The sequence below is a fragment of the Ixodes scapularis genome, unplaced genomic scaffold (assembly GCF_016920785.2).
Source record: "Ixodes scapularis isolate PalLabHiFi unplaced genomic scaffold, ASM1692078v2 PGA_scaffold6__148_contigs__length_123643588, whole genome shotgun sequence".
NCBI lineage: Eukaryota > Metazoa > Arthropoda > Arachnida > Ixodida > Ixodidae > Ixodes > Ixodes scapularis.
This window is the reverse complement of record NW_024609881.1, coordinates 6,469,358-6,496,508: the sequence shown is the minus strand read 5'-3', so window position 1 is coordinate 6,496,508 and position 27,151 is coordinate 6,469,358. Positions and strand designations below refer to the sequence as shown.

Sequence of the window (27,151 nt, the reverse complement as noted above, 5' to 3'; positions counted from 1 at the left end):
CCCAGCATTCGCACACGCATTGACTTCCGCCCCATGACGTCGCCTCCCTCTCGCCTTTGTTCCTTCACTACTCTCTTCCTCTCTACGCGTCGCGCTTCCCTTTCCACTGTTTTGCCCAAAGACGGATGCCATCAGCTTTTCCCTGTTATGTGAATACTCATGATTAAAAAACTTCAGTTGTAAGTCAGCGCTATTTTCCCCTCTCCACGTTCTTGTCCGTGTCTTTGCGCTGTTTTTAATTTTTAACCATGAAATATCAAATAGCCGAAACATCGACGCTAGTAAATCTGTTGACTTATAATGCAATGAAATCTAAAGGTGCAAGCCAGCTGAACAAGAATGACGAAAATAATCCCTCAAGAAGGGGAACAAGGTGGCAAAGGGGAACAAGCGACAAACACATGTCTTTGTGCCAGGGTTGGGCAGTATCGCGATGAAAGTGTAGCGCGATAGTATTTCACAAGTACAGTTCGTGTCTGTCTTTCTGTATCGCGATAAATTTTTTTTCACCTGTCTCTGTATCTCTGTATCGAAATACATTTGAAATATTTCTTTGTATCGCGATATAATCAGGATCAAATGTATTTCTTCTTGACCCTGAAGCCTCGAGGGCTCCAGGGTCAAAACGATGCTGGGGCATTGTTACTGTGCTGACCGAGGTTCCTTCCGACACTCCAAACAATTTTTCTATGAGTCCTCTTATCTCTACTGAGAAGTGTTACGTAGTCGGTGACTTAAACCAGGTGGCGTGCCAGGAGTGGAGTTGGAGCATCTTCTGCCGCAGGTCTCTAGGTGGGAATTTTATGACTCCTTGTTTGCTGGCATCCCATGCCCGCTGATAACCGTCTCCCTTGCCTTAGCGTACAGAGTGCACCCAACCGGAAAACCTGAGTCACAGTCTGTTTCAGCACGAGCCTGGCGGTGGTTGACTTGAAATAGTAGGATGACTAAGGCACTGAAGGTTCAACAGATATCAAAATCCGGCTGCGCCCGTATTATTGTATGGCTCAAGGCAGGGGCGGATCCAGACCTCCATTTTAGGGGGGCGGTTCCTCTGTGTAAAACGGCGGGGGGGGGGGGGGGGGGAGGGAGGAGAGTGTTTATATTTTTTCTGGAGTTATCGTTTTTACTAAACTCTGATAACATAATATAGATCTTGAGAGCTTTTGTATCGGTTTACCTGTCGGGGATGAACTCTTTGAATTAAAACCTTTCGGGTGACCACGCTAGAGGTCAGTATCTAGAAAATTGTGGTGGCACTATCCTTTCTGAACACCATAACGCAAGGAATTTTGTAGTTCATAGGAAACGGGATTACTCCATTCGCGTGGCAGCGCGCTAGAAATAGAAAAAGAAGTTTAACTACTGGGATGAATGTTTGGTGCTATAGCGGCTGTGACAATTGCAGACAGTGCAACTTGATGGCTCAGATATCCCCGGCGGGGCTACAACTTTTGGGCTCCTTTTGCTTGAATGTTTATATATTCTCGTTACACCCGCAGAGCATGTATACGGAGAGTCAACCTTTGCCAACTACGGAGGAAGCTCATGCACCTAATGACAATGCGAAAAACGTTTTAATCTAAATCTCGGCTGTTCTTTGAGATTAAGCTTGGCATAGTAGTTAGAACTTTATATTCAGTGCCAAAATGCAGAACGTAGTTTTAAAACATACTTTTCATTGTCGCCAGTTGCTTCAATGGAGCGAGTACGTTGCAAACAAGCGACAAAAATGGCCCGGCGGCTTCGATGCTGCTCGCGGCGTCAAAACACTGTTGACGCAGCGAGCGAAACGAACGCTGCCAGGGAAGTTCGTCTGTTGTTCGCCGTATATTTGGAATGTCCAGAGCGCAGCACATGCGGCATTGCCAACCCAAACTCGTGTTTTCACGTGTTCTGGATGCAACTCGAGAGAACGAAAGCGAATAATTGTTGAATATTTTTGAAAGCATGTTGCAGTTCGGCAACTATAACTTAAACTTAGATGAGACCTTAAACCACCAATGGATCATTCGAAATTATATTCAATTACACTTCGCCTGGATATTTTCTGTATAAAAGGAACACTTACTTGTTTCTGGGTAGTTAGCTCATTCGTCAGGGTCGAGAGGACAGATGCAGAGATATGATGGGGCAGAGCGGTTGTCCGGTCGGCGAATCTCAACTGGGCTAAAGGCCGATCACGACTGCAGCATGGATGTTTGGGAGTCGGTGTTCAGCCGAACGGGCACAGGCGCTGTCTATTTGAATTATGTATTCGCGACTCCAGCGAAACGGACGCCGCCAAGCGGGAAAACCGCGAACCAGTCGGTCCAGGTTGCTCCGCGCCCCGCCGGGTCTCTGATGGCTTTCGCGGACACGTGCTGTCGGCGCGGGGGCGAGCAATGTAATTTGACGAAGGTCCGAAAATTTCTTAAGTTTGCCTGAGTGTTCATTAGTGTGGTGAAGCGTCAGTAGATTGTTTCTTTCCATCACGTGTTTGAAAGCCCGTTTACTCCACAACACACGGTCGCGTGCTTTCACTTTTTTGGATGAGGAGGAATCACGGAAACCGTTTTGATTTCTCGTCTGACTCTAATCACATTCAAAATGACGACTGCTTGGTAACTGATAAGTGGTTTCTTTATAAGGATGTATAACAGTGGAGTGAGGTCGACAGACGAAGTGTTTCACTGGAGGGAACACCAATGTTGCAGTCAAGTGAATGGGAAGGTTCGATAGCTGCTTTCCTTGAGTTTGGCAGTGCTCGATTAACTTCAGGTTAATTTAGCCACTAACGCCGGTCGGTGCGTTGGCTATTCATCTTGGTGGCTTTTCGCCGAAAAAGACCACATTAAAGGAGTTGGGCTAATTTCGCCATAACTTGATTCAGAAAACCTGCTCGATGCATATGATTAAGGAGGGAAATTATCTGCTTTCAAAAGCTGGGGGACGCGTCTCGCAAAGTTAGAAGCTGTCACGTCATTAGGATCTATCGCGCCCCTCCAATATTTATATTATAACCCCTGTCAAAGCCAGCAGCAATATACGTCTACATTGCTCAGGTTGACCGGCCACAAAAAATACTCATTTTATCCGTGCAGGATTCGAAGTCAAGTTCAATGCAGAGATGTCTGAGTGAATCTCTGATGAAGAGTCTCCTCAGTTTTTCCGCATTCGCCTCCGTGCTACCGGCTAGAACTATTTGGCTAAGTTTAAGTAGTATCTCTCTGTCTGTCAAATATACTTTTATTCAGCAGTTCACCTAATAGTTAGTTAACTAAGTTCATATTTCAGCCCGAAGAATATACTAATATCGCTTTAGTGGGACCATAGTACGTAACAAAATACATAACCCGCTCGTCAAAATGACTTCTAGATTGCTACTAAACCTGAATTGAAATACGAGTATCAGCTGCTTAGTGAAGCGCCAGCGGGTTAACATGCTCCTTGGCTCAGGAAGAGCGTGCTTAATTTTCGTAATTTTCCTGCAGCCTGTGTTGTTGACCGAGCAGGCGACTGGAGCTGTTTCTTAAACGCGGATAAGCACAAAAGCTCGATTTCTCGGGCATGCGAGTTAGCTAAAAATTACTCTCGGTGGAACAATTCTGTAGCCATCGCCGCTTTCCTTAGATGATCAAAACTAATTAGAGTCTATTACCGTTTTTCCGGAGCCCATAGTTTCGGTTTTCATCGAAGTCTCCGAAACGAAAGTTTGACATGAAAAGAACAAAAAACCCCGGCAAAACAAAACTATGCTAGGCAAGTTTATGTGCACCGGCTACACTTAACCGTCTCAGTTCAAATACCCATAAAATTGGGCATTCAGCAAAAGAAAATTTGTTAAATTGAATGCGCCACCCATTCAGGCGGCGCGGCCGAGCCGACGCGACCTGGACTCAGCCGCCATGTTTGTTTGGTGGTGGCGCCCCCTATAGGTCGCTCGAGTCGCGAATAGTCGCATCTTTGGAAGGGCTCGTTTTCCCCAAGTCCCTAGGTAGGGAATTCGAAGCCGTAGTTGCAAACCAGCAAGTCCCGCCTCTGTTCCGTTCGACACACGCATATTCGCTCCCGCAAAGCCGCGCGAAAGCTCTGCCGTCAATAGCCGCGTTCAACTCGAAAAGTAAAGATGGCGCCAAGGGGCGACAAGGGGTAGCGGGCGCCTTTCCAAAAATATGTCCCGCCACCCTAAGTTGAAACGGCATTGTATACAAATAAATGCCTACGGCGTCGGCTTGAGGACCCCGTGTAAGCAGCCTCCAGCCTTTGGAGTGCTCGTACCGTTTATCTTTCTTTTATTAGCTTCCCGCCACGAGAAGTCGTACCGCAGGCAGTATGAGCCCCATACAAGGGCGACACCAAGTGGCGAAAGCTCGATGCATTCCCTGTAAGGGGAGTTACCCTACCTCTCCTTCCTCCTCCACACTAAAATGCGTGGCGGAAAAGGCAAAGGAGGTAGTGCAATTCCACTTCAGGACGACAACCGTAGTTCGAGCTTTCGCCGTGACCTGAGGAGGGCCTGCGCATGCGCAGAATGCTTTTCAGAAAAAAAAAAGTTTATTTTAATGCACCAAGTGCTCAAAGAATTCTAGCTGTTTCCTAACGCTTAAGATACGTCTTTACTTGTATATTGAAAATATCCCTGATTGGTAGTGCCCGATTTTATTCGCCACGTCCTGGGAAATGCGACGTTTCTTAGAAAAACCTCGTTAAACCGCATTTTTGGCTGTTTTGTTCTTTTTGCTTTCATGACAGATTATTTTTAAAAGCAAACATACGCACACGGACGACGAGGCGAAGCAGATTCGCGAGAACGCCGAAGGCCAACCACTGGGAAACAACCGACTGAAGATGTACAAACTGCGACGGTTATTCACGAAATGCACAGAGGACCAACGGCGGGGCGTTCCCCTAAACTTCTGCATGAAGTACATGTACCACAGCAGCCGCCTCGGTAAATTCGCAACGGAGGTCGAGTACAAAATCCTCAAACCGGTGAGTGGGTACTTGCTTTTTTCTACTTGTACTAAATCCGGATGCTGGATGTATTCCGGGCACCTTGAACGTATGCTACAGAAATTGATAAAAATCTTTGCGTTCCAAAAGAGGGAAAAGGGGAACTTGTCGTAAATATGCTACATATGTATTGCGTATATATCATATTATTTCTGGCGATAGACATTTAACTGAGTCATAGACTCCTAGATCACGTAAGACGTATAGCAGCTTTCCTGAAACTATAAAAAAACCGTTCACGCACTTGCGTTTGCTTAGAACAGAGCCATTTGTGACCTCTCACGACGAGAGATCACGCTGGCGCCAACTACGAGGTGGCCCTGGAACTGCATTTTTGCGGTGTTTGCGAGTTCAATTTCACGAACATTGTATAACAAATTGTCGTATATAATATTTTCAAAAGTTCTTTTAAACCCAGATAGAATGATGCGCAAAAGAAAATTGAATGAATACTGCAAGTATTTGGCGGTTACCCGATAGATGGCGCCAGTCTGTTATCTCGTTGTAAGATATTGCAAATGGTTTTAAGGCACACGGTCGTAAGAAGTCACAAGTGTGGGAACCAGCATTCACCCAAGCCAGACCCGGCTTGAAATGCAAAGTGGGTGCATTGTCTGCAGAGCTCTCTTTGCGCCTATTTTTTCAGCGCTAAGTGGAAGCAATCTAATTGAACAAAGAAAATAAATGGTGTCCTTTCTCCATGAACATTTTTTTTTCACTATTCTATTCGTAAACTGGTGTTTCATATTGATCTAAAAAAAAGGGTGACCCTTGAATTATCTTTTTTGTTCACGCTAAATTTTTTTATGTTTCAATAGGCAGGACTCAACGAATGGTTTAGCAAGATTTCTCGTTGGGCTAGTTGGTTCGTTGCACTGAGTAATCTAGCACGCGTAAACACATAGGACCAACACGAAGAAGCGGGCAAAGACGAGCACGTACGCTTGTTGCACTTGTGTTTGTCCACTCCCTGGAGTTCGTCCTCTGTGTTTTCGGATACAAGTTTGGCTAAATGCATAAATATTAAGCGCCCCCCCCCCCCAAAAAAAAAAAAAAAGAGGGGAAAAAAAAGCTGAGGCGTTTAGTGTCTAAGCTAACCAGAAACACGGGAAATGACTGATCAAAAAACTGTATATTCACATAGACCATATAGATGAAGGTCGACAGAATGAATAAGCTGTTGCCGCAATTTGTCAATATTTGAATCTGTAAGCAAGGAATCTGTAAACGTTTGCACAAAGCTTCGAAGACAGCCATTCAGATTAATTTCTAGGCGTGAAAATAATTCTGCGGTATTTGAGAAAGAGCGGTCAGCGCGCGTACATACCTTTGATCGGCTTCCAAGCTGCGCGAACGCACAGGCGTCTATTGCTAAGACTACGTAGCCAGAGTAAGGTGACCTGGTACAGACCCTTCCAAAAAAGGGTTTCTGGCATCCGCCATTTTGTGAGTTCTTGCCCGCGACGGGTACGCATTGACAGCTTAAGAAACGTTAAGGCCCGTTCAGACACTTGTAACCGAGAACGACCGAGAGAGACAAGACCGGTTTTTAAGCCTCTTGCGACGTCTTAGGACTGGATGCGCTGCTGCGGAGATGGTCCTAAGACGTCGTAAGAGGCTTAAAAACCAGTCTTGTCTCTCTCCATCCTACTCGGTTGCAAGTGTGCGAACGAGCCTTTGGTCATGGCCTATAATGTGAACGCTCCTCGCTTCATGATAGGGTCTTCGGCGTTCTTATCTGCAAAGGCAGTAATCTCATTTTCTCCGGATCGATAATGAAATGCAGGTGACTTTTCCACGCCCTGCCTTTCTTAAAGGGGCGGTGCAAAGATTTTATGATTAAAAAAATTTGCATCTCGTCATTTTTACATTGTTTATCGTGTCCCAGAGGATAGAGAAAACACTTCCTTCATTAAAAATGTCGCGATTCCGCTGCATAATCGCAAGGGAAAAGTCGAGGTTTTTCCCCCACCTGCAGCCCCAGGTGGCAGCCGAAGGAACTACGGCGGAAAGATTACGTGACCTCGCTCGGCTCTAAGCTGCAGCATAGCGCCCACTAATGTACGCAGAGAGAGGGAGGGGAAGCGTCCTCCTAGATAGCACACGGGAAGCTACACGGCACACCGAATGACGTCACTGGGAGTGCGGCCAGGTGTGACCCTGAAGACTGGAAGTGAGTTGAGGGGTGCCCGAAATGCCAATCTTTATCTTTTTTTTACGCAACAACTAGGACACGCAGGCGAAATCGGTTTTTTGTTCTTTACTTCAGAAGTATCAGGGGGCAACTTCTAGAAATCTTTGACCGAAGTCCGAAAATCATTGCACCACCCCTTTAAGCCGTCAGTGACGAACGGCGAGCAAGTGTTCTAAAATTCATCTTTGGCGCATCGGAACGCGAGGAGGGCCAGGCCAATCAAAGGGCAGCTTAAAGGGATACTTCAACGAAATTTGAAATATTCCCGTCGTGTTCAAAAATAGGTTGAATATGATCCACAATATCCGTAAATGACAATCGCACGTTTGTATTTTGAGCCTGGTGGCTGTATTTTTTGTTATAAACGGCGCACTCTGGCAAGCGCTCGGAGGAGGCCCAGCGGAGACCACGTGACATCCAACGCAATCATGATGTAGGTCGTCTCAGGACGAGCAAAGCTACGGCGAGGCTGACGTCGAGAGGATGGCCTAGTTGTTCCAGACACTGAAGCGGCTGCTTTTGTAGGAATTTTGAGTGACGGGTTAATCTTCTGTAATCTTGTAGGGGGACAATAGCGACTTCTGCGACACACAAAAGGCATTCTCGGGAAGAGGGGAGTTCCTCCTGCCCCTCTTCTCTCGTCGTGGCCGGAGGCGAGACAACCTCCGTCACTAGCTGTCAAGGTTCCTAGACGGGCATTACAAACGAGGCGTTAGCGACATCCACCAGGTGCTCTTTGCTAATCGTTTAATTCGTTTTAAAATTCCTTTTCGTGACTTTTTTAACAAGATATTGGTATGTTCAATGTGATGCTGCTCCCTGGAACACATATAGACCAAAAAATGAGCGCCGAAATTTCGTTGTAGTATCCCTTTAAAGAACCAGCAGGAAACGCTCAATGACGAGGCAGCCAAGGCAGACTGGACAGATGAGGTTCGCAAGGAACAGACGAACTTGCATCAAGGAACACGCGCGTGCTGGGCTGGGTCGATCGGACAAGTATGGCACGCCCGAGTGCGGGCGCATTCTTCGTTGTGCCATCGTACGGGCTTGCGTTGTGCGTACCTGACAGTTTCTTCTTTCAATGTGAAGCACGTCTCTTGCAGCTTTTCCCCACGCTGCTGGGACACCAGATGACGACCGACCCGCATGGAAGTTTCCTCGGCACCCTCGCATCACACATCCACGGACCCAACGGGAAGCTCCACGTCGTCTCCCAAGTGCCTCCGGTTGAGGAGTACTCGGACATCGTTGTGACAACCGAGGACGGTCACTCCTTCCATCACGAGCACGTGCCAATCTACAGCCACTTGCTCGCGCCTAGGGTTTTCTCCCTCCTGGGATACTCGAACATGGCTAACTACATCTCCTACTACAAACCAAGTAAGTTTCTTTTTTTCTTTTTTTCTTATGTAGTCTTGTTAAGACGGTTGGTCATCCACATCCTTGTTCGGTTAATGGCGGTATCAGATCCAGAAAGAATCGGAAACTCAAATGCTTCCAATGGGGGAGTATGCTATTATCATCATGACCATTATGTTAATAACAGCGCAGACCTGACGCTTGGCTACCTGACACGTAACTTTTGACGGGTTCCGTCTTCATTAAAAGTGATTATTTATAAAACATTAGTTCAAGCAAAACTGGGATATGCAAGTTATGTCTGAGACACTGATACATAAAGTTGTATATCTTCACTTGAAGCCGTACGAAACTACTCCGCTTGATTTATATTATCAATCTATCATCATACATAAAGTGTAACATGAATGAAATACAGTGTTTCACTGACTCCTCTTTCAATTCGTAGCACGATTTCTCGTTTGTGTTTATTTCATAAAGTTTATTATGGTAATCATAACTTTAAAAAAAAACTAATAAGTGAACCAATCTACGTTTCCTTTCGCCTCGACCACATCTGCAGAGTTGTTGGCACAACCAATGTCAATCAAATTTGTTTTTCAGCTCTTTCATCCCTACAACGTGCCGTGAATGGAACTGCCTTCCCCCATCCATTGAAACCATCACTGATTTTACCGGTTTTAAGCTAACACTAACAAGTTATTATTTATATATTTGAGCCGTATTAACAGTTTTTGTTACGTTTGAATTCCGTTTCCATTCTCTTTCTTAATGCTTCGGAGCTAGGATAAAACAGATAAATAAATTCATGTTGGTATTCCTAGCAGTTGATCAAAACGAAGGCATGCACATGCCAAGCCCCATCATGAAATATTTTCATGATGTTCTACTGAGAAGACGTTCTCCACGCCTTCCACACATGACTTAGTGCTCACATAGTCTATGCGGAGCGCAAGTTCGTCTGTCCCCTTTTGCAGCGATTGTGGTCACGTCAAAACGCCGACCTCTGATTTGTTCTGATCGAAGAATAGTGGGTAGACCTCAAGGCAGCTCGCTTTGAGGTCTACCCACTATTCTTCAATCAGAGCCAATCGGAGATTGGCGTTGTGACGTAGCCACAACCCCTGCTACAGAAGCAGACGAACTTTCGCTCCTCTTTCTCACGTAAAGACCGATCGCAGTCAACGCTACGATCCTATGCAGTCAATCAAGCAGTGCCAAAAGTGGATCGTCAAGGCGCTCGGGATCTTTGTGGGGTTCACTATTAGAGAGTTTTAGGGAACCGTTATCGCACATTCGATACCGCACGATGTGCCCTGCGTTACGAAAAGCGCGTCTGCGAGCCTTCTGCTGTAGCGCATGCGCAGTGCGTACCGGACGGCATATCGTACCGCAAGGGATATGCAAAAAGGATTCGCTAAAACTCTCCACTATCAAACAGAGTGTACTTCAGGATTACTTGGAACGTGGCTAATGGTTCAGCTTGATATGTACTCGCTACAAAAGAAACGTTATAACCAAACGTCTATCGCGGTTGTTTTCCTTGCTCTCTCTTTCGACGCAACCATATTCAAAATAACCGGGTAACATATTATTAAATGCGTTGCAGTTAAAGGGCTGCAGCAATTAGGGTATGTGTGTCCTTGGATGTAGCCTGAGGAAGTCAAAGTGTCAGGAGACAAAGTGGCGTCACCCCCAAAGGCGCTCTAAATACGTTGCGTCCTCTGTTACATCCCTGCCACCGTGACGTCACGTGACATCGCGACGTCACGGGACGTCATGTGGATGAAACGGTGACTCGACATTGTGACGTCTTGCCACGTGAGACAGTGACGTCACTCGGCGTCACATGACACCATAAGGTCACGTGCCACTATGACGCCATAGAGTCACACTATGTGACTTGATGTTACGTGTTCGCGTGATGTCTGGTGCCACCATGACGTGACGTCATAACGTCACCTGATACTGTTACTGCGCCCTTACTGTGCTCGCAAAGGGAGGAGCGTGAAGGAACCCTATTAAGTCGCTGCATATAGGAAATGCGAAAGAGACAGCCATTCCTTTTTTTTTCTTTTTCGCCGCTCACATAGATGATACCTGAAATTTATATTCTAACTGACAACTTAAGAAACGCACTGCGTGGCGAGTCCCACGCATCTCGTTATCGGTCAGCAGCCAGTGACACTGCGGCATTAGCGTTTAATAAGCCTAAGAACCAATCACGAAGCGGGACCATAATAAGTCACGCCCCTCGTTTCTTAAAGGGGTCATGAAACGCTTTTCCGACTTTTTCTTGTTTAACTTTCCTCTTCAACTCATAAATCGCGCATTTTACCAAACAGTTCAAAAAGACGGAAAGGGGGAGTCACCTCTTGCTCGCACTCTCGTTTGTGTAATCCCGGACGCATCCATTCTCCCCCTAGAAGATTAGCCCGTCGCTCAAAATTCAGACAAAAGTTCCTTTCCCCAACCCGTTCACCCCGAAGCTGACAGTGCTGGGGAAGCTACGTGCTCATTGGGCCAGCCAGACGTGCCACGTGATCACGATCCTTCGCGCATACCCACGCACAGAAAATGAGGTCAGGTGATCAAAGGGAGGCGGCTGATTGGTCCGGCAAGCGCGTAGCTTCCACCACAATGTCAGCTTAGGGGTGAAGGGAATAAGTGAGGTCCGGTTTTGTGTGACGTGCGTTTGGACCCGGTGACGCGCTTTTGGGACCGCGGATGTATCGCAGTGAAAAGGCAGAGAGCTTGCGAAGTGGAGGAGGTACGAAATGGTCCGCTGTGTTTTCAAAATTTCGCACTGAAAGTCAAGATTTTGACTTTCTACCTTTTTTCTTTTGGCCCACTGAACGATGTCCTGTTAGTAAAATCCCAATCTAAAATGATTTATCCCAACCCAAAATTTGTTTCATGGGTCCTTTAAGATGTCGGGGATTGTATAGTATATCGGAATAGCTGCATTAGGCCTTAAGTAACATCTCCTATTGCACGACGTCACCTGCTTGCTTTCGCTTCTTGCAGTCCTTATAAAGATCATTTTGAAAGCATGAAACACCAGTTATTTGCGTAATATATCTCTGACGACCCAACTACAAGAGTAACTTTGTTCTGATACCCGAAGGGTATTGCGGCCTGCAAGGCAAGGGTGTCACGACCTTCGACGACGTTGTGGTCAACCTTCCCGAAACCGACTGCTTCAAGGTGGTCGCCAAAGACTGCACTCCCCACAAAAGGTTCGCGGTCCTGGCACGGGCCACTGGAGACGCCAAACATCCCAAGGTACTTCACTTCCATCCCATCTGAGAAAATCGGGAAACTCGGTGGTTCCTTTTTAGAGCAACGCGCGCTTATTGGGGAAGCGATGTCTGCACTCGTAGAGGTTTAAAACACGCGCAGCACGAGCATTCGCCAACTAGGTCTGCCTTCCAAAGATATCAATCAATCAATCACTTTATTTCCTCTCCATCTGAAAGGCGAAGACAGGGAAAAAAGCAGCATGTCGCCCCTTAGCAAAAAGAGGCCGTACTTCAAACGAAGTTGAAATATATTTAGTACGAATATTCATTTTGTATTTATTCTGTATTATTTTGGCCGCATTCGAAATACGCGCGTAATGTATTCAAAATACATTATAAATATGAATCAAAAAATATTTTAGATATACCAAAAATATTATTCCTTCACACTCAAGATGCCATTTGTGGATTAAAAACCGATCACACAATTTTTTTTTATTTTCGATTTTGTCAGCAAATGGTGTCCCTGTGGTATTTGAAGGCACTACTAAATACATCCCACACAGCCACATTAGAAACGAACACAAACACAAACACCATGACGCACTGAAGAGCTCATTCACAGTCCCGTTGACTGCTCTAGAGCCTTATATAGCCTACATATTGAAGGTAATAATTTTTTCGGTGACCACCTCTGCGCTTATTAAGGTTACAAGTATTCGATTTTCTCCTCGGTAGTCTGTCGAAGGGGAAACAGTGTTTTGAAGTTCGTGGACGATATCTCTTACTAAAAGGCATTGGTACAACTAATAACAATTCGGCACAGTCCCTAAAACAATATCCACACAAACGGCTCATAAAATACATGTTATTGCTTCTCTGCGTAGCACCACTCAGGGCGAAGCGAATCAAGGCAGTTTCTTCACTTTAAAATACTGTAAACGACTTTATTTTTGTGAGGACCTAATTCTCACAAAGTGGGCGAATCGCCTACAATTCCGAAAAATAGGTCCCGTGAACAATTCCGGCAAAATGTAAAAACATTAAAATCTATATTGCGATCCCAGCGCGTCGCGAAAGTTAGAATTTGCGAATTATTCCAAAACTCCAACTTTGACCTAAATCGCGAAATATTGAGCACGCGAAAAATAAATATTTTACAGTAGTTGTTTTGCCTTTCCTTTTTAGTAGTGGACTATTTAATATGGTAGTTAATGTCACTGTATTAAAGTCACTATTCACATCACGTACAATGGTGAGTATACACGTTCAGTGAACTAACATTGTGCTAACAAAACCACGCCAAACGTATCTGTTCACAGCACCTGCTGAAGCTTTCCAGCATCAGCAAATGTTGTGGCTGTAGTTCCCGAACCCCGTTTGTGATTGGTGTGCAAGGAACTGATCAGGCGTGTTCTTGATAGAAAAAAGGAAACAATAACATAAACTGGGCTGATTTATCAGTGCGATGCTACGCAATTCAATTGCCAAACTAATCAAATGTATTTAGGCGCTTCAGTGTACTCCATATCTGCTTGAAGTGAACTTCAGAAGGGGAGCTTTTAAATATTTTGGTAGTTTAAGTCAAACTACCAAAGTATTGCAGCCAAAAGGTACTTAGAGTATAACACAACAGTATTTACGATTTTCAGGTAATTTAAGAGTATTCTGCACGTATTCTTGATTGCACCATTTTTTTAGGGTTGGAGTATATTTTGCATGAATTAAATAAATATTTCAAGAAATATATGTGGAAGGTATTTTGTGCCTATTAATTTAGTATTTACATATTTCAAAACGCATGAAGGGAACTTCGAATGTAGTTTAAGTAAAGGTGTTTTAAAATGATTTTTAGAAGTATATTGTAGTACTAAGTAACAAAAAAAGAAGTTTATATTTTCGGTATATTTTTCGTGTACTTACAATTATGAATTGTATTTCAAATACACTCAAATTAGAACGTGGTATATTTCAAACGTATTAGTTTTCGCTAAGGGGCTACTTGACGAAGCCCCCGCCTCCCCTTTACATCCGCAGAAGAAACACAACATATGAGTGAAAGAACAATGTAAAATATATAAAAACAGATAATCGAGCGCTTACACAGGAAAGTGGTGTCAATTATATATAGTGCGAAGGGTTAAATAAGGTAAAGATAATTCAGAGTTGCACACGCTTGCTCCAAGCGTTTAGTAATGAGCACATGCACTACAACGCACATTGACTTTGAAAAATATACACGCAACTGCCTCTGCACCTTCAAAACATGACAACACCTATTCAATAGATCACTCAAATAGGTCACGAATTTCCTTTTTGCTTAAATTGGCCACGGAAATTCCCTTTGCTTCAAGGTCGTTTAAAATTCTTGGGAGAGTAAAAGCCAGTCTCTTGTCACCATAATTGGTTCTGGAGCACGGTGCGGCCCAGTGTCGAGAATGACGAGTGCTGTATGTTGCGTCCCGCGACTCCAAACCTGAGACTGAATTAAAAACGCTAACAGGGTTGTTTAATGATCTTTTATATGACATCAAAAGCTTGTAACTATAGTAATTGGTGATTTTTAAGGTGTCAAACTTCTTAAACAAAGATTTCATGGAGTGATCATACGCTACATTACATATTATTCGTATTGCCCTCTTTTGCATTATAAAAAGTCTCTGAACGTTCGTTTTTGTAGAGGTACCCCAAACCAGGAAACAATAATCGAAATACGAGCAGGGCGTGATATATAAGCAGCATTATCGAGGGGGGTAAGATATTACGGTATTTGTATAAAACGCCTAAAACCTTTGAGAGCTTTATGGTTGTGTCCTGCACCGTCTCATCCCATAGCATATGTTCATTAAAAGTTACGCCAAGCACCTTAGCATTTTTTACAATTTCCACATCTCGTGAGGCAAAAGAGAGCCCTCCCGGCAGGCTGCTGGCGCAGCTTGTATTTTTTGCGCGGAAAATAATTGCCTTAGTTTTTGCAACATTTATTGTTAAGGAATTTGCGGTGGTCCAAACGTTTAGACTCTGCAAGAATTGATTTGCTTTTCTTATAATGACGTCAATGCTAGTTCCAAAGAAAAACACACTTGTATCATCTGCGTATATTATGTAGTTGACGCTATTATCTAAGTTCACTATGTCATTTATAAAAAGATTGAAGAGAAGGGGCCCGAGAATACTCCCTTGCGGTACACCTGCCTTTATTTGGCGCATGTTTGAACGCTCCCCGTCAATTTCAACGTACTGATAACGGTCTTGCAAATAGCTCTCGATTAGGTTCAGGACAACACCCCTGATGCCACAAAGGTTCAGTTTCTGCAGCAAAGTTTTATGATTAAGGCGATCAAATGCCTTCGAAAAATCGATCTATATGCCCAATGTTAGCAGTTTGTTTTCGATGTTTGTAAGTATCATTTCTTTCTGTTTTAGTAGCGCCAACTCTGTCGAGTATCCCTTTAGGAAACCGAATTGACAAGGGGTGATAATTCAGTGTTTTTCACAGAAAGAATATAGCCTCATGTGCATAATTTTTTTTTCTAGTCCTTTGGAGAATACCGGCAATACAGACACAGGCCTGTAATTACCCACGTTGTTCTTATCCCCTGCCTTGTGGAGGACGGACACCTTGGCCACTTGCATTTTTTTAGGAAACACCCCATCCTGAAGGGCGAGGTTATAAATGTGGGTCAAACAAGGGACGATAGAATGAATTACACGCTTTACAGGCCCGATCTGAATGCCATGCAGGTCGTTACTTTTACTGTTTCTAATATTGTTATATACTGATGTCAATTCACTGCCGTCAGTAGGCAGAAAGAAAACACTCTCCAAAATTTTATCGACTAGGTCACAAGCATTGACGGAGTGAACGCTATCAACTAAGTCCACAAAATGATTATTGAACCTGTCAGCCAACGCGGCGCCAGTTATGCTCTCCCCATTTACAGTGATCGTGTTAATTGAGTCACTACGAGAGTGAGGTTTTACCAACATGTTCACTTTTTTCCACATGACATCCGTTCTAGGTTCACCCTGAAACATATCGTAATGGTATGTAGGCTTTGATTTGCGAAGAGCGCTTGTCACCATGTTCCTTTGAATTTTAAATTCGCGGAGGACGCCCAAATCTCTAGTGTGCAGAAATTTATTATAGAGCGCATTCTTTCCATTCATCATTCTAATTATCTCCGAAGTAATCCACGGCTTGCGTGATTTCTTATGCACTCGACACTTCTTGTAGGGAAAGCACCGGTTATAGATATTTGTAAAAGTTTCAAGAAAGAGATCATATGCCTGGTCAGCTGAGTCACAGGAAAGAACCGCGCTCCAGTTTGTAAGTTGTATTTCCTCTTCAAAATAGCTGAGAGGAAACAACAAACAATATGGTGGGATAAGCTGCTTCGGTTCTGTCGCGGGTGCGCGGTTTGTTCGCTTTTGTTAATGAAAAGTGCTCAAGGTAAGACGAATAACACGTTCGAATTTCTTTTTGAGGTAAGGCTCTTTCGGAAAATGTATTGAACCGTATTTTGTTTGGTTTGAATATGCTAATAAACAACGTAAACGTTCATTTGACGCCGTGTCTTGATCGCCGTTGCACGGCAACTCGGTAATATTGACGATAGTCCTGCCCGCGCTCAACAGAGCAAGGCAGGGTATGACCGCGACTTTCGAAGCGGGTTGGACACTTACGCAGGGCATGATACCGATTAATTTTTTGTTTGCGTAGCTAAATCGGGGTGCACGTTGGCTGAGGCTCGCTTCGGCCGACAAAACCTTGATCGCCGAGCGCGGCCGAACTTCCCGTGTGTATACGAGTTCGTTACGAAGGGCAGAACGAACGTATGGCCGTATAAAAGTATCGCAACCGGCGGCGTAGATTCGCCGAGCTCTATATTTTGCGTGTGCTGACGACGTTTCTTGTCGGCTTTTATAACAGTAGCTGCCTTTGCACCGCCAAGCGAAGGACTCGATCGCGTTGCATCGCTTCGAACAGCAGCGCTGATGTGTACAATCACCCGCTTTTTTGCGACGACCTTGTAAAGACTTTAATACTGGCGTCAAATAAAAGCGATCGTGCTCGCCATCGTCTGCTTCCAATTTATTCGGAGACCGTCTGGCACAGGGGAGGAAGCGCAAATTGCGTAGAAGCAGGTTTGGAGCAGCGGGTTTTTTTGCCGTTCAGTAGGCGCTCCGATGACTCCGACTCGAATCACTCCGTTCGGAGGCAAGGGAGGCGCTACTGAACGCGCCCAATGCGTGGTGCTTCCCGACTTCGACCTGGGAGTGCTTTTGCTACACTCTCAAGCAAAAGGGTGTCAAAAGGTGTATTCTTACACCCTTTGTCTTATATATTACACCCCAAACTTCAATTCGACATACAGCGCCCTACAGTCGAACAGACGGCCCGAAATTTTACGAGGGGCTTGATAGCCGTGTGGTACAACTTATTAAAATAGCTAACGTACGTTTTACTGAACACGAAAAATATAATCCGGGTTTTCTTGGCCCTACTGTAAAAACTCGGTGTTTTCTTTATGTGGTCCTTGATACGTACTTTAGCTATTTAAAACGTTGTACCACACGGCTGTCAAGCCCCTAGCTCGTAATGTTTTGGGCCCTCTGCTCGACTGTAGGGCACTGTACGTCGAATTGAAATTCTGGGGTGTATCATATGGGACAAATGGTGTAGGAATACACCTTTTGACACCCTTTTTTCTTGAGAGTGTAGAAGAAAATCGGCAGCAAACTTTCGAACTTACAGTTTACCGGGTGAATTATTACTAAGGAAAAAGATCCACGAATAAAAAGATGCCCCAGTAGCTGGGAGAAAAAAGAAGACGCCGTTTCGAACGGACGTGCTTTCATGATCTCCAAGGAAAATCATCAATCGGCCTCAGGCCGAGGAAACCCCAGTACTTCAGGTTTAAATGGCAATAACGATCTTCGAACGATGCACCCGGAGAACACTGTGACCACACCCGTAGGCCCAGGAAATACCCAGGCTCAGGCGGTAAGCCAAGATGAGTACCGAATTCTGCTTTCACGATTTCCGCCGGCGGCTTTGTGCCTAAACTCTGTGTTTCTTCATGCTGACCTCACTGGTCGTCCGTACCGTGCGATGGACTTTCGCGACGGTCTGAAAGATGTGATTGATCTGAGTGAAGTGCTGTCCTTCGGGCAGTTTCAAATGAGCCACTTCTGGATGGCAACAATGGCAAATCCTGCAGCCGCGGAAAAGCTAAAGGCGGTGAAAGAACTCAAGGTAAAAGGAAAAAAGTGCCTCATTATTGATCCCAATTCAAAAAATGTCAAGATCAAACTGCTCTGGCTACCGTTGCACTTGGACGAGAAAAAGGTCGCTGAAACCTTGGCGCCTTTTGGAACGGTGCGGAGTGTCACGAGAGAGAAGTGGCGCGTTCCCGGGATGGGGAACATGGAGACAATAAACAGAGAGGTCTGCATGACTCTTCACGACACAGCGACACCAGAAAGCATTCCTCATCTGTTAAAAGTCGCTGGATCGCAGTCCCTCGTCGTCATGTCCGGACGGCCGCCCTTGTGTCTGAGATGCAAGAGAGTTGGCCACATTCGACGACAATGTCGTACTCCAAAATTTGCCCGATGCAACAGATACGGACACCAAAGCGACGAGTGTTACTCCAGCTACGCAAGCATACTTCGAGGCCCCGGTGCTGAAGCAGATTCCAACTCTGAGCTGTTGATAGACATCTCAGAGGTTGTGGATGCCAGTGGAGACATCCTTCCCACCCAAAGGGTATCTGCAGAACACACGCCCCCAAGTCCCAACGAGTACCAGGCGTCGGCTGAGAAGAACATCGAGCTGCCTCAAATCGGGGCAGCGACGGAAGGTGAAGCTCCATCTACACAGGAGTGTAAGGACGAGAGAACTCTGCAACCCTCAGAAGCGCCGAGGCAGTCGGCGGACCCCGCAGGCAAGCCTACGGGTTACGACAACGAAGATGACCCTGAAGCCACCATGGACACGACCCTCAGCACATCAAAGGACACTAATAAGAGCAAACGAAAAAAAGAGGTACCGCCAGACACCATCGCGAGTAAGCGGAAAACATCACTTGTGCGCTAGATAAAAATATAACCCCTCCTCCCCACCCCCACCCCCCTCACCCGCATACCTCCCCTACCTCCTCCCCCTTCTCCTTCACACGAAGGCATTCGTTTTATGACCTTGAATGTTAGAGGCTTCAATTCCCGCAAAAAGCAATATCATTTAAAGCGCCTCCTTGACGATGAGGATTTTGACTTTGTGGCACTGCAAGAAACACAATTGTCAACAGAGGAACAAGTAGAAAATGCCTTGAATATTTTCCTCCATCAATATGAAATATGTGGAAGCCATGCTGTTGGTTTCTCTGGCGGTGTCATGCTGTTTATTAAGAAGTCCTTTCAGTTATCTGTATTATTGGTCACGACAGATCTCTGCGGGTGCTTCATTATGTGCGACTTTCGAGTTACCGACTTATAATGGCGTGTAATATGTGTTTACGCACCAAATGACGTTAATCAAAGAGTAGCGTTCTTTCATCATCTACGGCCCTATTTAATTTGTAACCAATTGGTAGTTCTTCTAGGAGATTTCAACTGCGTTTGTGAGGAAGCAGACAGGACGCCTTCTAAATCGCGCATTGACAAAAGCACTGTTACGTAATTTGCGGGTCTTGGTCGAACTTGAATGTACAAACCCCGGACAGGGATTTGAAGACATAACTCGCATGAAAGCCGAATTAGATACATTGTACCAGGATCGTTACCAAGGAGTTGTAGTGCGCACGCGCACAGAAAAGTATCTTATGGGAGAACAGCCTACAAAGAGAGCAATGGAGGAGGAGAAGAGGTATGCCATAACTTAAGAAATTACGGAAATAGAGGATAATAACTTGATAATCACAGATAAGGAAACCATAGCCCACGTCTTTGTTGAACATTACCGGAAGATGTTTGGGAAAAGTGCTTCATCGGTAGATAACGACTACCTTAAAGAGCTGGTAGTTTTACTGCCGCAATTAGATGAGGAGTGCAGAAAGGGGCTAGAGGAACCCATCAGCTTACAAGAAATAGAAAAAGCCATTGATGACCTTCCGAAAAGAAAAACTCCTGGTCCGGATGGTATCACAGAGGAATTTTACAAACTGCGTAAAAATGCTTTAGCTCCCATTTTGTTAGAGATCTTTCAAAAGGCTTACAAGGCAAACACGTTACCCCCCTCTTTATCGCATACTCATACTATTCTCATACCAAAGACTGACGACAAAACCAAACTTCTGCACGTGAGTGGTTATCGGCCCATAACGTTATGCAATGTAGATTATAAGGTCTTCGCAAAATTTTTGACAAACGGATTACAACATGTTATTTGTGATTTAGTCGGGGATCACCAGACTTGTGGGATTCGTGGGAGGGCTATACAGACCAATGTTCACATTGCGAGAAGTGTGCTAGAGTGCGTCTCGAGTAATAACGACCAAATTGCGATGCTCCAAGTAGATCTATAGCGAAAGCATTTGACCGCGTTTGTCATTCCGTTCTGTTCATAATTTTGTCACACGTTGGCATTGGTGATATTGTTTTTCAGGGTGTTCAAATGTCTTACCGCAACTGTTCCACAAGTTTAATCATAAATAACAGTGTCACAGAGAGCATCCCAGTGCGTTCTTCAGTTCGCCAGGGCTGCCCCCTGTTATGTAGCGGCTGGCAAGCTGGCGCCCATCGGCTCGTGACGATCGGCTGCGCTCGCACCGAGCGCTTGAGAGCCGCGGGGCACGAGCAGACAACGCCAGGCTAGGAAAGTTGCGCCAGGCTCAATCGGAGGCTCCATCAGAATAAATCGATTAGACAACCATCTAAGGTCTACATCTCGTATTTAACATTGGCGACGAGGATGGGATAAAGAACTCCAGCAGCGGTTCAAGGATGACTGCGACACAAGGTAAGCTCAAAGAATTCCAAAGGACAGGATGGTCGGCCTGGGCGGAGCGATTGGAATTCTTCTTCCAGGCAAACGACATAACGGACCACGGGAAGAAGAGAGCCCTACTGCTGACCATTTGTGGCGCTGAAACCTACGAGACTGTGAAAGCGCTGACGGCCCCGAGGAAGCCCGGCGAAGTTGCCTTTGAAAGCATCATGTCCATGCTCCAACAACATTACGATCCACGGCCTTCGGAACTATTCAGTCGAAGCCAATTTCAACGTCACGACCAACAGCCGGGTGAGTCCATCGCTACCTATGTGGCGGAATTAAAGAAATTAGCCGCCAACTGCAATTTCGGCGTGCTGACACCTCTCTCGGTGGCCACAACTAGCGCCGGAGCATCGACCGCTTCAACTAGCACTGAAGGACGAGCGGCCGCCGCCCCTTTGACATTGAATCCAACCATGCTGCCGCTGGATGTAATGCTGAGAGACCGTTTGGTGTGCGGTGTGCAAGATGAGCGTCTGCAGCAACGGCTTTTTGCAGAGCAAACGCTCACGTTCAAGCAACCATATGACATGGCAACAAGACTGGAAAGTGCGCTAAAACAGCAGCAGGAGCTTAAAACTCCTAAGACGGAACTGCATAGGGTCACACAACCACAGGCTACGAAACAGACCTCGGATCGAGATCAAACGCAACCGGATCTACGATGTTACCGCTGCCATGGACGGCACAGGCAAGACAGTTGCCCATTCAGCAGGGTAGCGTGCCGTTTCTGTAAAAAAAAAGGACACATCGAAAAAGCTTGTCGAAACAAGATGACTGGCACACGTCACTCAACCCATCAGATGGACTGCGGCGCAGAAGAGGACGCCCTAGAATCACAAAGTGGAGCTTCTGTTAAAAGCTACGGGATGGACATGCAAGAGCTGAACGCACAACGTGCAACCAGTTTTGTTCCCAAGTACCTGGTGACCCTCAAGGTCGAGGGAAAGTTACTAAAATTCGAGGTAGACTCAGGAGCAGCATTTACGGTAATTAGTGAGGCCACATACCGGAAGGTGTGGCCGACCAGACCTCCGTACCTGCGGAAAGAGAACGTCACCCTTCAGACATGGACCGGCAAAGGCTTGAGTGTCCTTGGTTCAACTGAAGTGCGCGTAAGACATAAGTCCAAGGACTACGTTCCACTGCTGGTTGTAACAAGTGGAACCGGGTACAACTTGATGGGCAGAAATTGGTTCCCAGCGCTAAAGATCCAGGTGAGGGGGATACACCATTTTTCGACAGACAAAGAAGTCCAGAAGGTTCTCAGTGCACACAAAGCGGTGTTTAAGTCTGACATCACAGGATACAACGGCCCACCTGTCCAGTTGAAAATGAAGGAGTCAGCAACGCCAAGATTCCTCAAGGCACGCCAGGTACATTTCGCCCTGCGTGCTGTCGTGGAATGCGAACTGAGGACACTGCAAAAGCAGGGCATCCTGGAGCAGGTCCAACATTCAACATGGGCCACGCCCGTGGTGGTGGTTAGAAAGACGGATGGTTCGGTAAGGCTCTGCAGAGACTACTGCAGCACGGTGAACAAGACAGCGAAACCGATGGCTTATCCGCTGCCGACACCCACTGAAGCCTTATCTAACCTCCGGGGTGGCACAGTCTTCTCGACGCTGGACCTTGCGCAGGCTTATCAACAGCTACGCGTGACAGACGACACGGCTGAGGTACTGACAGTCAACACCATCAAGTGCCTCTATCGAGTGAAGAGACTTCATTTCGGAGTGGCGGCAGCTCCTGCAGTCTTCCAGAAAGTAATGGACACAACATTAGCAGGCATCTCAGGAGTCAGTGCGTACCTAGACGACATCATCATCAGCGGGGAGACTGCTGAAGAACATAACTTTCGACTAGATCAAGTACTGACGAGACTAGAAGGTGCAGGACTAAGACTAAAGGAAACCAAATGCCGCTTCGGGGTGAGTGAAGTAAAATTTCTTGGCCACCTGATCAATGCGGACGGCATACATCCCACGCAGGACAAGATTCAGGCCGTAGTACAGGCGCCCGAGCCAAGGAACAAGACAGAGCTGCAGTCCTTTCTGGGACTGTTAGTTTTTTATGACAGATTTCTACAGAATCGAGCAACGATTGCGAAAGAGCTCTATCACCTACTGGAACGGAAGACAGAGTGGCGGTGGGAGCAAAACCACCGCGAGGCTTTCCAGAAGTAGAAGGATCCGCCAGTCCGCACGGAAAGCGTCACTAACGCACGGGAACTGAGCGGTCTGGACTAAGAAGTTTCCACACGGCAAAGGCTGGGTTCCTGGCGTAATCGAACGTCAGATGGGCCTCCGTTCATGGATGGTGAACACAGATGAAGGTTCGGTACGCCGGCATACCAACCACATACGTCAGCGATGTACAGCAGCCAGCACCCAACAAAAAGCGAAGACTCCGTCTCCTGTGTGGGACCTCAAGATTGACCAGAGTCCAACTCCACCACGGGCACCATCTCCCGGCGAAGATACTCCAGCTCGAGTAGACGCATCACCCCAGCGAGACAGTAGCAGGCCGGCGGTGTTTCCTCGCGAACCAGCGTCAGCTCCTTCGACGGCAGACGCTGGCCCTTTCACTGGTACCCGGAGGGGCACTCGAGCGCGACGACAACCGCAACGCTACGGGAGCAATGACTAGTTGGAGGGGGTGTTATGTAGCGGCTGGCAAGCTGGCGCCCATCGGGTCGTGACCATCGGCTGCGCTCGCACCGAGCGCTTGAGAGCCGCGGGGCACGAGCAGACAACGCCAGGCTAGGAACGTTGCGCCAGGCTCAATCGGAGGCTCTGATTGAGCCCTTTCTCCTTTACTGTTTACTTTGTATTTGGAACCCCTATGCCAAAGTATAATTAGAAGTAAAGGCGTCTACGGTTTCACTCTATGCAAAACCGAAATTAAGGTCCTGGCTTATGCAGACGATATTGCCTACTTTTGCAAAGACAAGAAAAGTGTGACCAAGGCAGTTGAACTCACACGTAACTTTTGTGAGGTTACTGGGGCTTCAGTGAATTTAGAAAAGTGCAGAGGATTCTGGCATAGAGCGTGGGCCACAGCACCTGAACAATACGAAGACATACAGTGGAGTTGTATTCCTTGCGACTATCTCGGACTGCCCGGAACAGCAGGACCTACTGGTCTGGAGTGGCGAACGATTTGGAAAAGCGAACGAAAGGCTGGTCCCACAGGAATTTGTCAATTTTCGCCCGTTTCACAGTCTGTAACGTATCTTTGGCGGCTAAACTCTGGTACGTTCCACAGGTACTGCATTGTGCCCGGACAAATATACAAAGACTGCATAGGATGTTCGCCGTTTTTGTATGGAAATCTGTTTGGGAACCAATGCGTTGAGATAACTTGTTTCGCCGGGTACCTCACGGAGCGATCGGACTTCCGCATATGTTTGTTCGCCAATTGGTTTCCCGCTTTCTTTTTCTAAGAGACCAAGAGCAACCCTTTCTTCGAGAAATAGTACAGAATAGACTGGCAAGCTCTCTTACTGACTATATTGTATCTTCGGGTGGATACCAAGAAACTGTACTGGTCGGATAGTTAAAAGAGGTGGTCGAGGCATTTCAGTTCTTATCGGTAAGATTTACTAGAGACTACCTAACGAGTGTAACGCGGAAGAAGTTGGCAAGAGATCTTTTAAGTATTTTGTTTCCTCTACCAATTTACCGAACGGTGGCTGACGGTGGACCCAGTTGCGATGTCCTATGCCGAGTTAAAAAGATCTGCATCCCACCCGCAGCCAAAAATTTCTTTTTTAAACTACATTGTTTAGTATTACCAACAAAATCATGGTTCAGAGAAAAAGGTTTATTTGTTCCATGGTCAGAAAATTGTACGCTATGTAAACCGCCAGAAACAGTTGAGCACGTTTTTATCCACTGCTGGGATGCTGTATTTTTCTGGGATGTTCTGCAACGCACTTTAAAAAAGATATCGATATCACTTTGTTTACCATTCGTTTTCTACCTGGGTCCTCTAGGGACGCCTTTCCCTATGACCTTGTAATGCTGCTTTCATTATAAAGCATGTGGAAGTCCCGTATGGACATTAAAAACGAGAACTTACACCCTAAGACTGTAAGACTTCATTTCATAGAACTTGTTACCTGCATCAAAAGTGTTTATGAAACCCAGACTGTTGTACCTGAATGGGTATCTTTATTTAATACTCTCCAACATATAAAAGGGTTTTGATGTAAAAACAATGATGTTATAAGATATTGACCTAAAAGGTATTGTGTATACCCATTGTACCTACTTCAATGCAATAACGGAATAAAAGAATGCCCCAGTAGCTCAGCGGGAAAGACGTCCGTTTCACACGCAGTAGGACCGGGTTCCATCCCTCGTGAAACTTTTTTTTTTCAAATCTTTTCCGATGTTTACATATCTTTTTTTTTTCTTTTTACAATTATAACTGAAGAAACAAACAAAAAAAAATAACAAACAAATGTTGTGGACGACACTTCGCTGAATTAAATTGTATGGGATTTCCTTTTGACACCTGCTAACTCAATGTAAACACTTTCCACAAAATGCAAGGAGCATATAAATCAGGTAGCGTCCGCTTTCCGAGGTGCCCGTATATGTTCTACAGGAATTGCAGCCAGCCATTGGTCCCGATCCCATTGATCTTTCGGAAACTCTGTCGCACAATGCCCTTTTTTTTTCGGACGCAGAACATGTGAGCCAGCTCTTCACGCAACATCTTGGGCGTATTCTTTTCGGAGCCGATCATGGAAATTCACCACGGGCACTCACTACTCATCTCCAACTCCTCAATGTACAAAACAACTCATCTTGGAGTACAGAACAACGAGCAGAACAAACATGACTGCAAAAGAATCGCACGGCGAACAGTTCCCGTACGCCGCATGTCGTGTCGTCTGCTACGGAGAGGAGAAAAAAAAAAAAGAAACGCACGGTCGAGTGTAGCCACGTGACTTCCGCCACTCCACTCTCTTCTCTCCACTTCTCCGACCTCCGTCGGGTTTCGGTTTCGGTTTCGAGCAGTTGCGTCTTTTGGCTTTATTAAAAAAAATACGCTACCCTGTTGCAAAATATTAATTGGGTAGTCCTCCGACACCATAATAAAGCGCCTGGCAAAAAATGGAAAAAAAATTTTGGGGGTGTCAGTGTCCCTTTAAGCCATAACCGGTGTATCCATCCAAAGGGTCCATCGTTTCATCAGGACGGCACCACGTCTCGGTTAACATAAGAAAATCAAAAGAGACACCAAAATTGTCTAAAAATATATTTAACTCATCAAACTTGTTCCGTACTGATTGAATGCTTAAATGAAACAGAGAAAGGGGAGTAGTAGAGCGGGCGCTTAATTTTCGCCCTACTTCGTTGGGCAGTGGGTACTCTTTTTTGTTCATGTTATAATGGCAAAAGGACATTGTCTCGATTCGGGTTTAAAGTGCATCGATTGGTGAATGGCAGACATGTGAAAAAGGTAGGCTCTGACAAACAAGAACATCGCAGACTAAGAAATAAAGCAAAGGAAAAGCAGCAAGCAAATAAAGACCAAGGTAAAAACAGGTTGATGAACGGAGACCGAGACATGACACTCACCAAGCGGACCAGGACCGGTCTTCCCTAATTCCCATCGACGGCACGACAGTACGGAGAAAAACGAGTACGAGAGGGAGCCGATGCTCGGGGGCCTATTCGTCCTTGGTCCTTTGTTGCCTGGAACTTTGCCTGATCGGCCCCCTTGTTTCCTTGGAACAGGTTTTTGGTGTAGGACCAAGCTTGGAGCTAACCACGGGAGCGGCTGCCCCCGCTGGCGAAGCGGTCGCCTCCGCTGCTGACTGCGTCGGAGTGGCCGTGTCCTCCGAAGCATCGGCTTTCGGTGTGTCGGGTTTCCCTTGTTCACCAGCCTCCGATTTGTCACGAACGTGTGTCTCCGACTTCTCGGCCACGGCCCCGGGACCCACCACCGCCTCTGCGGCCACTGTCGGTTCAGCCGCTATCGCCGCCATCACTGCCGTCGGGTTTTGCTCGTTGGTCTCTTCCGCCTCATCGTGGTCCATTAGTTGTATGTTTGCCGGGGTGGTCACCTGCTTTCTTGCCTTGGCTGCGTAGGTTCGAGCACAGTCGTCCTCCGTGTGTCCCACTTCCCGGCACAGCCTACACCAACGAGCCCTGCATTGTCGTCCCATGTGGCCCACCTGCCTGCAGCGCAGGCAAAGAGGCGGCCGGCCAGCCATTGACAGAAGGACCGGATAGCCGGAAACTGTCGCCTGGTGCGGCAGCTCATCCCTGGTCAGCCCGTCGCGAAGCGAGAGAGTAACAATTAGGGATGTCGCGAACCACCCTAGGTTCGATTTCGAAAGATTTC

General features: G+C 46.2%; 1 protein-coding gene across 1 annotated transcript in view; it reads left to right on the top strand.

Moving 5' to 3' along the window:
- LOC8041793 (vitellogenin-4-like) overlaps window positions 1–27,151 on the top strand; it is a 100,732-nt gene that overhangs the window by 69,232 nt on the left and 4,349 nt on the right. The window contains exons 21-23 of the mRNA XM_040220580.1: window positions 4,735–4,974; window positions 8,296–8,572; window positions 11,679–11,836. Coding sequence (XP_040076514.1) covers window positions 4,735–4,974; window positions 8,296–8,572; window positions 11,679–11,836 — 675 coding nt within the window. The remainder of the gene's footprint in view (window positions 1–4,734; window positions 4,975–8,295; window positions 8,573–11,678; window positions 11,837–27,151) is intronic.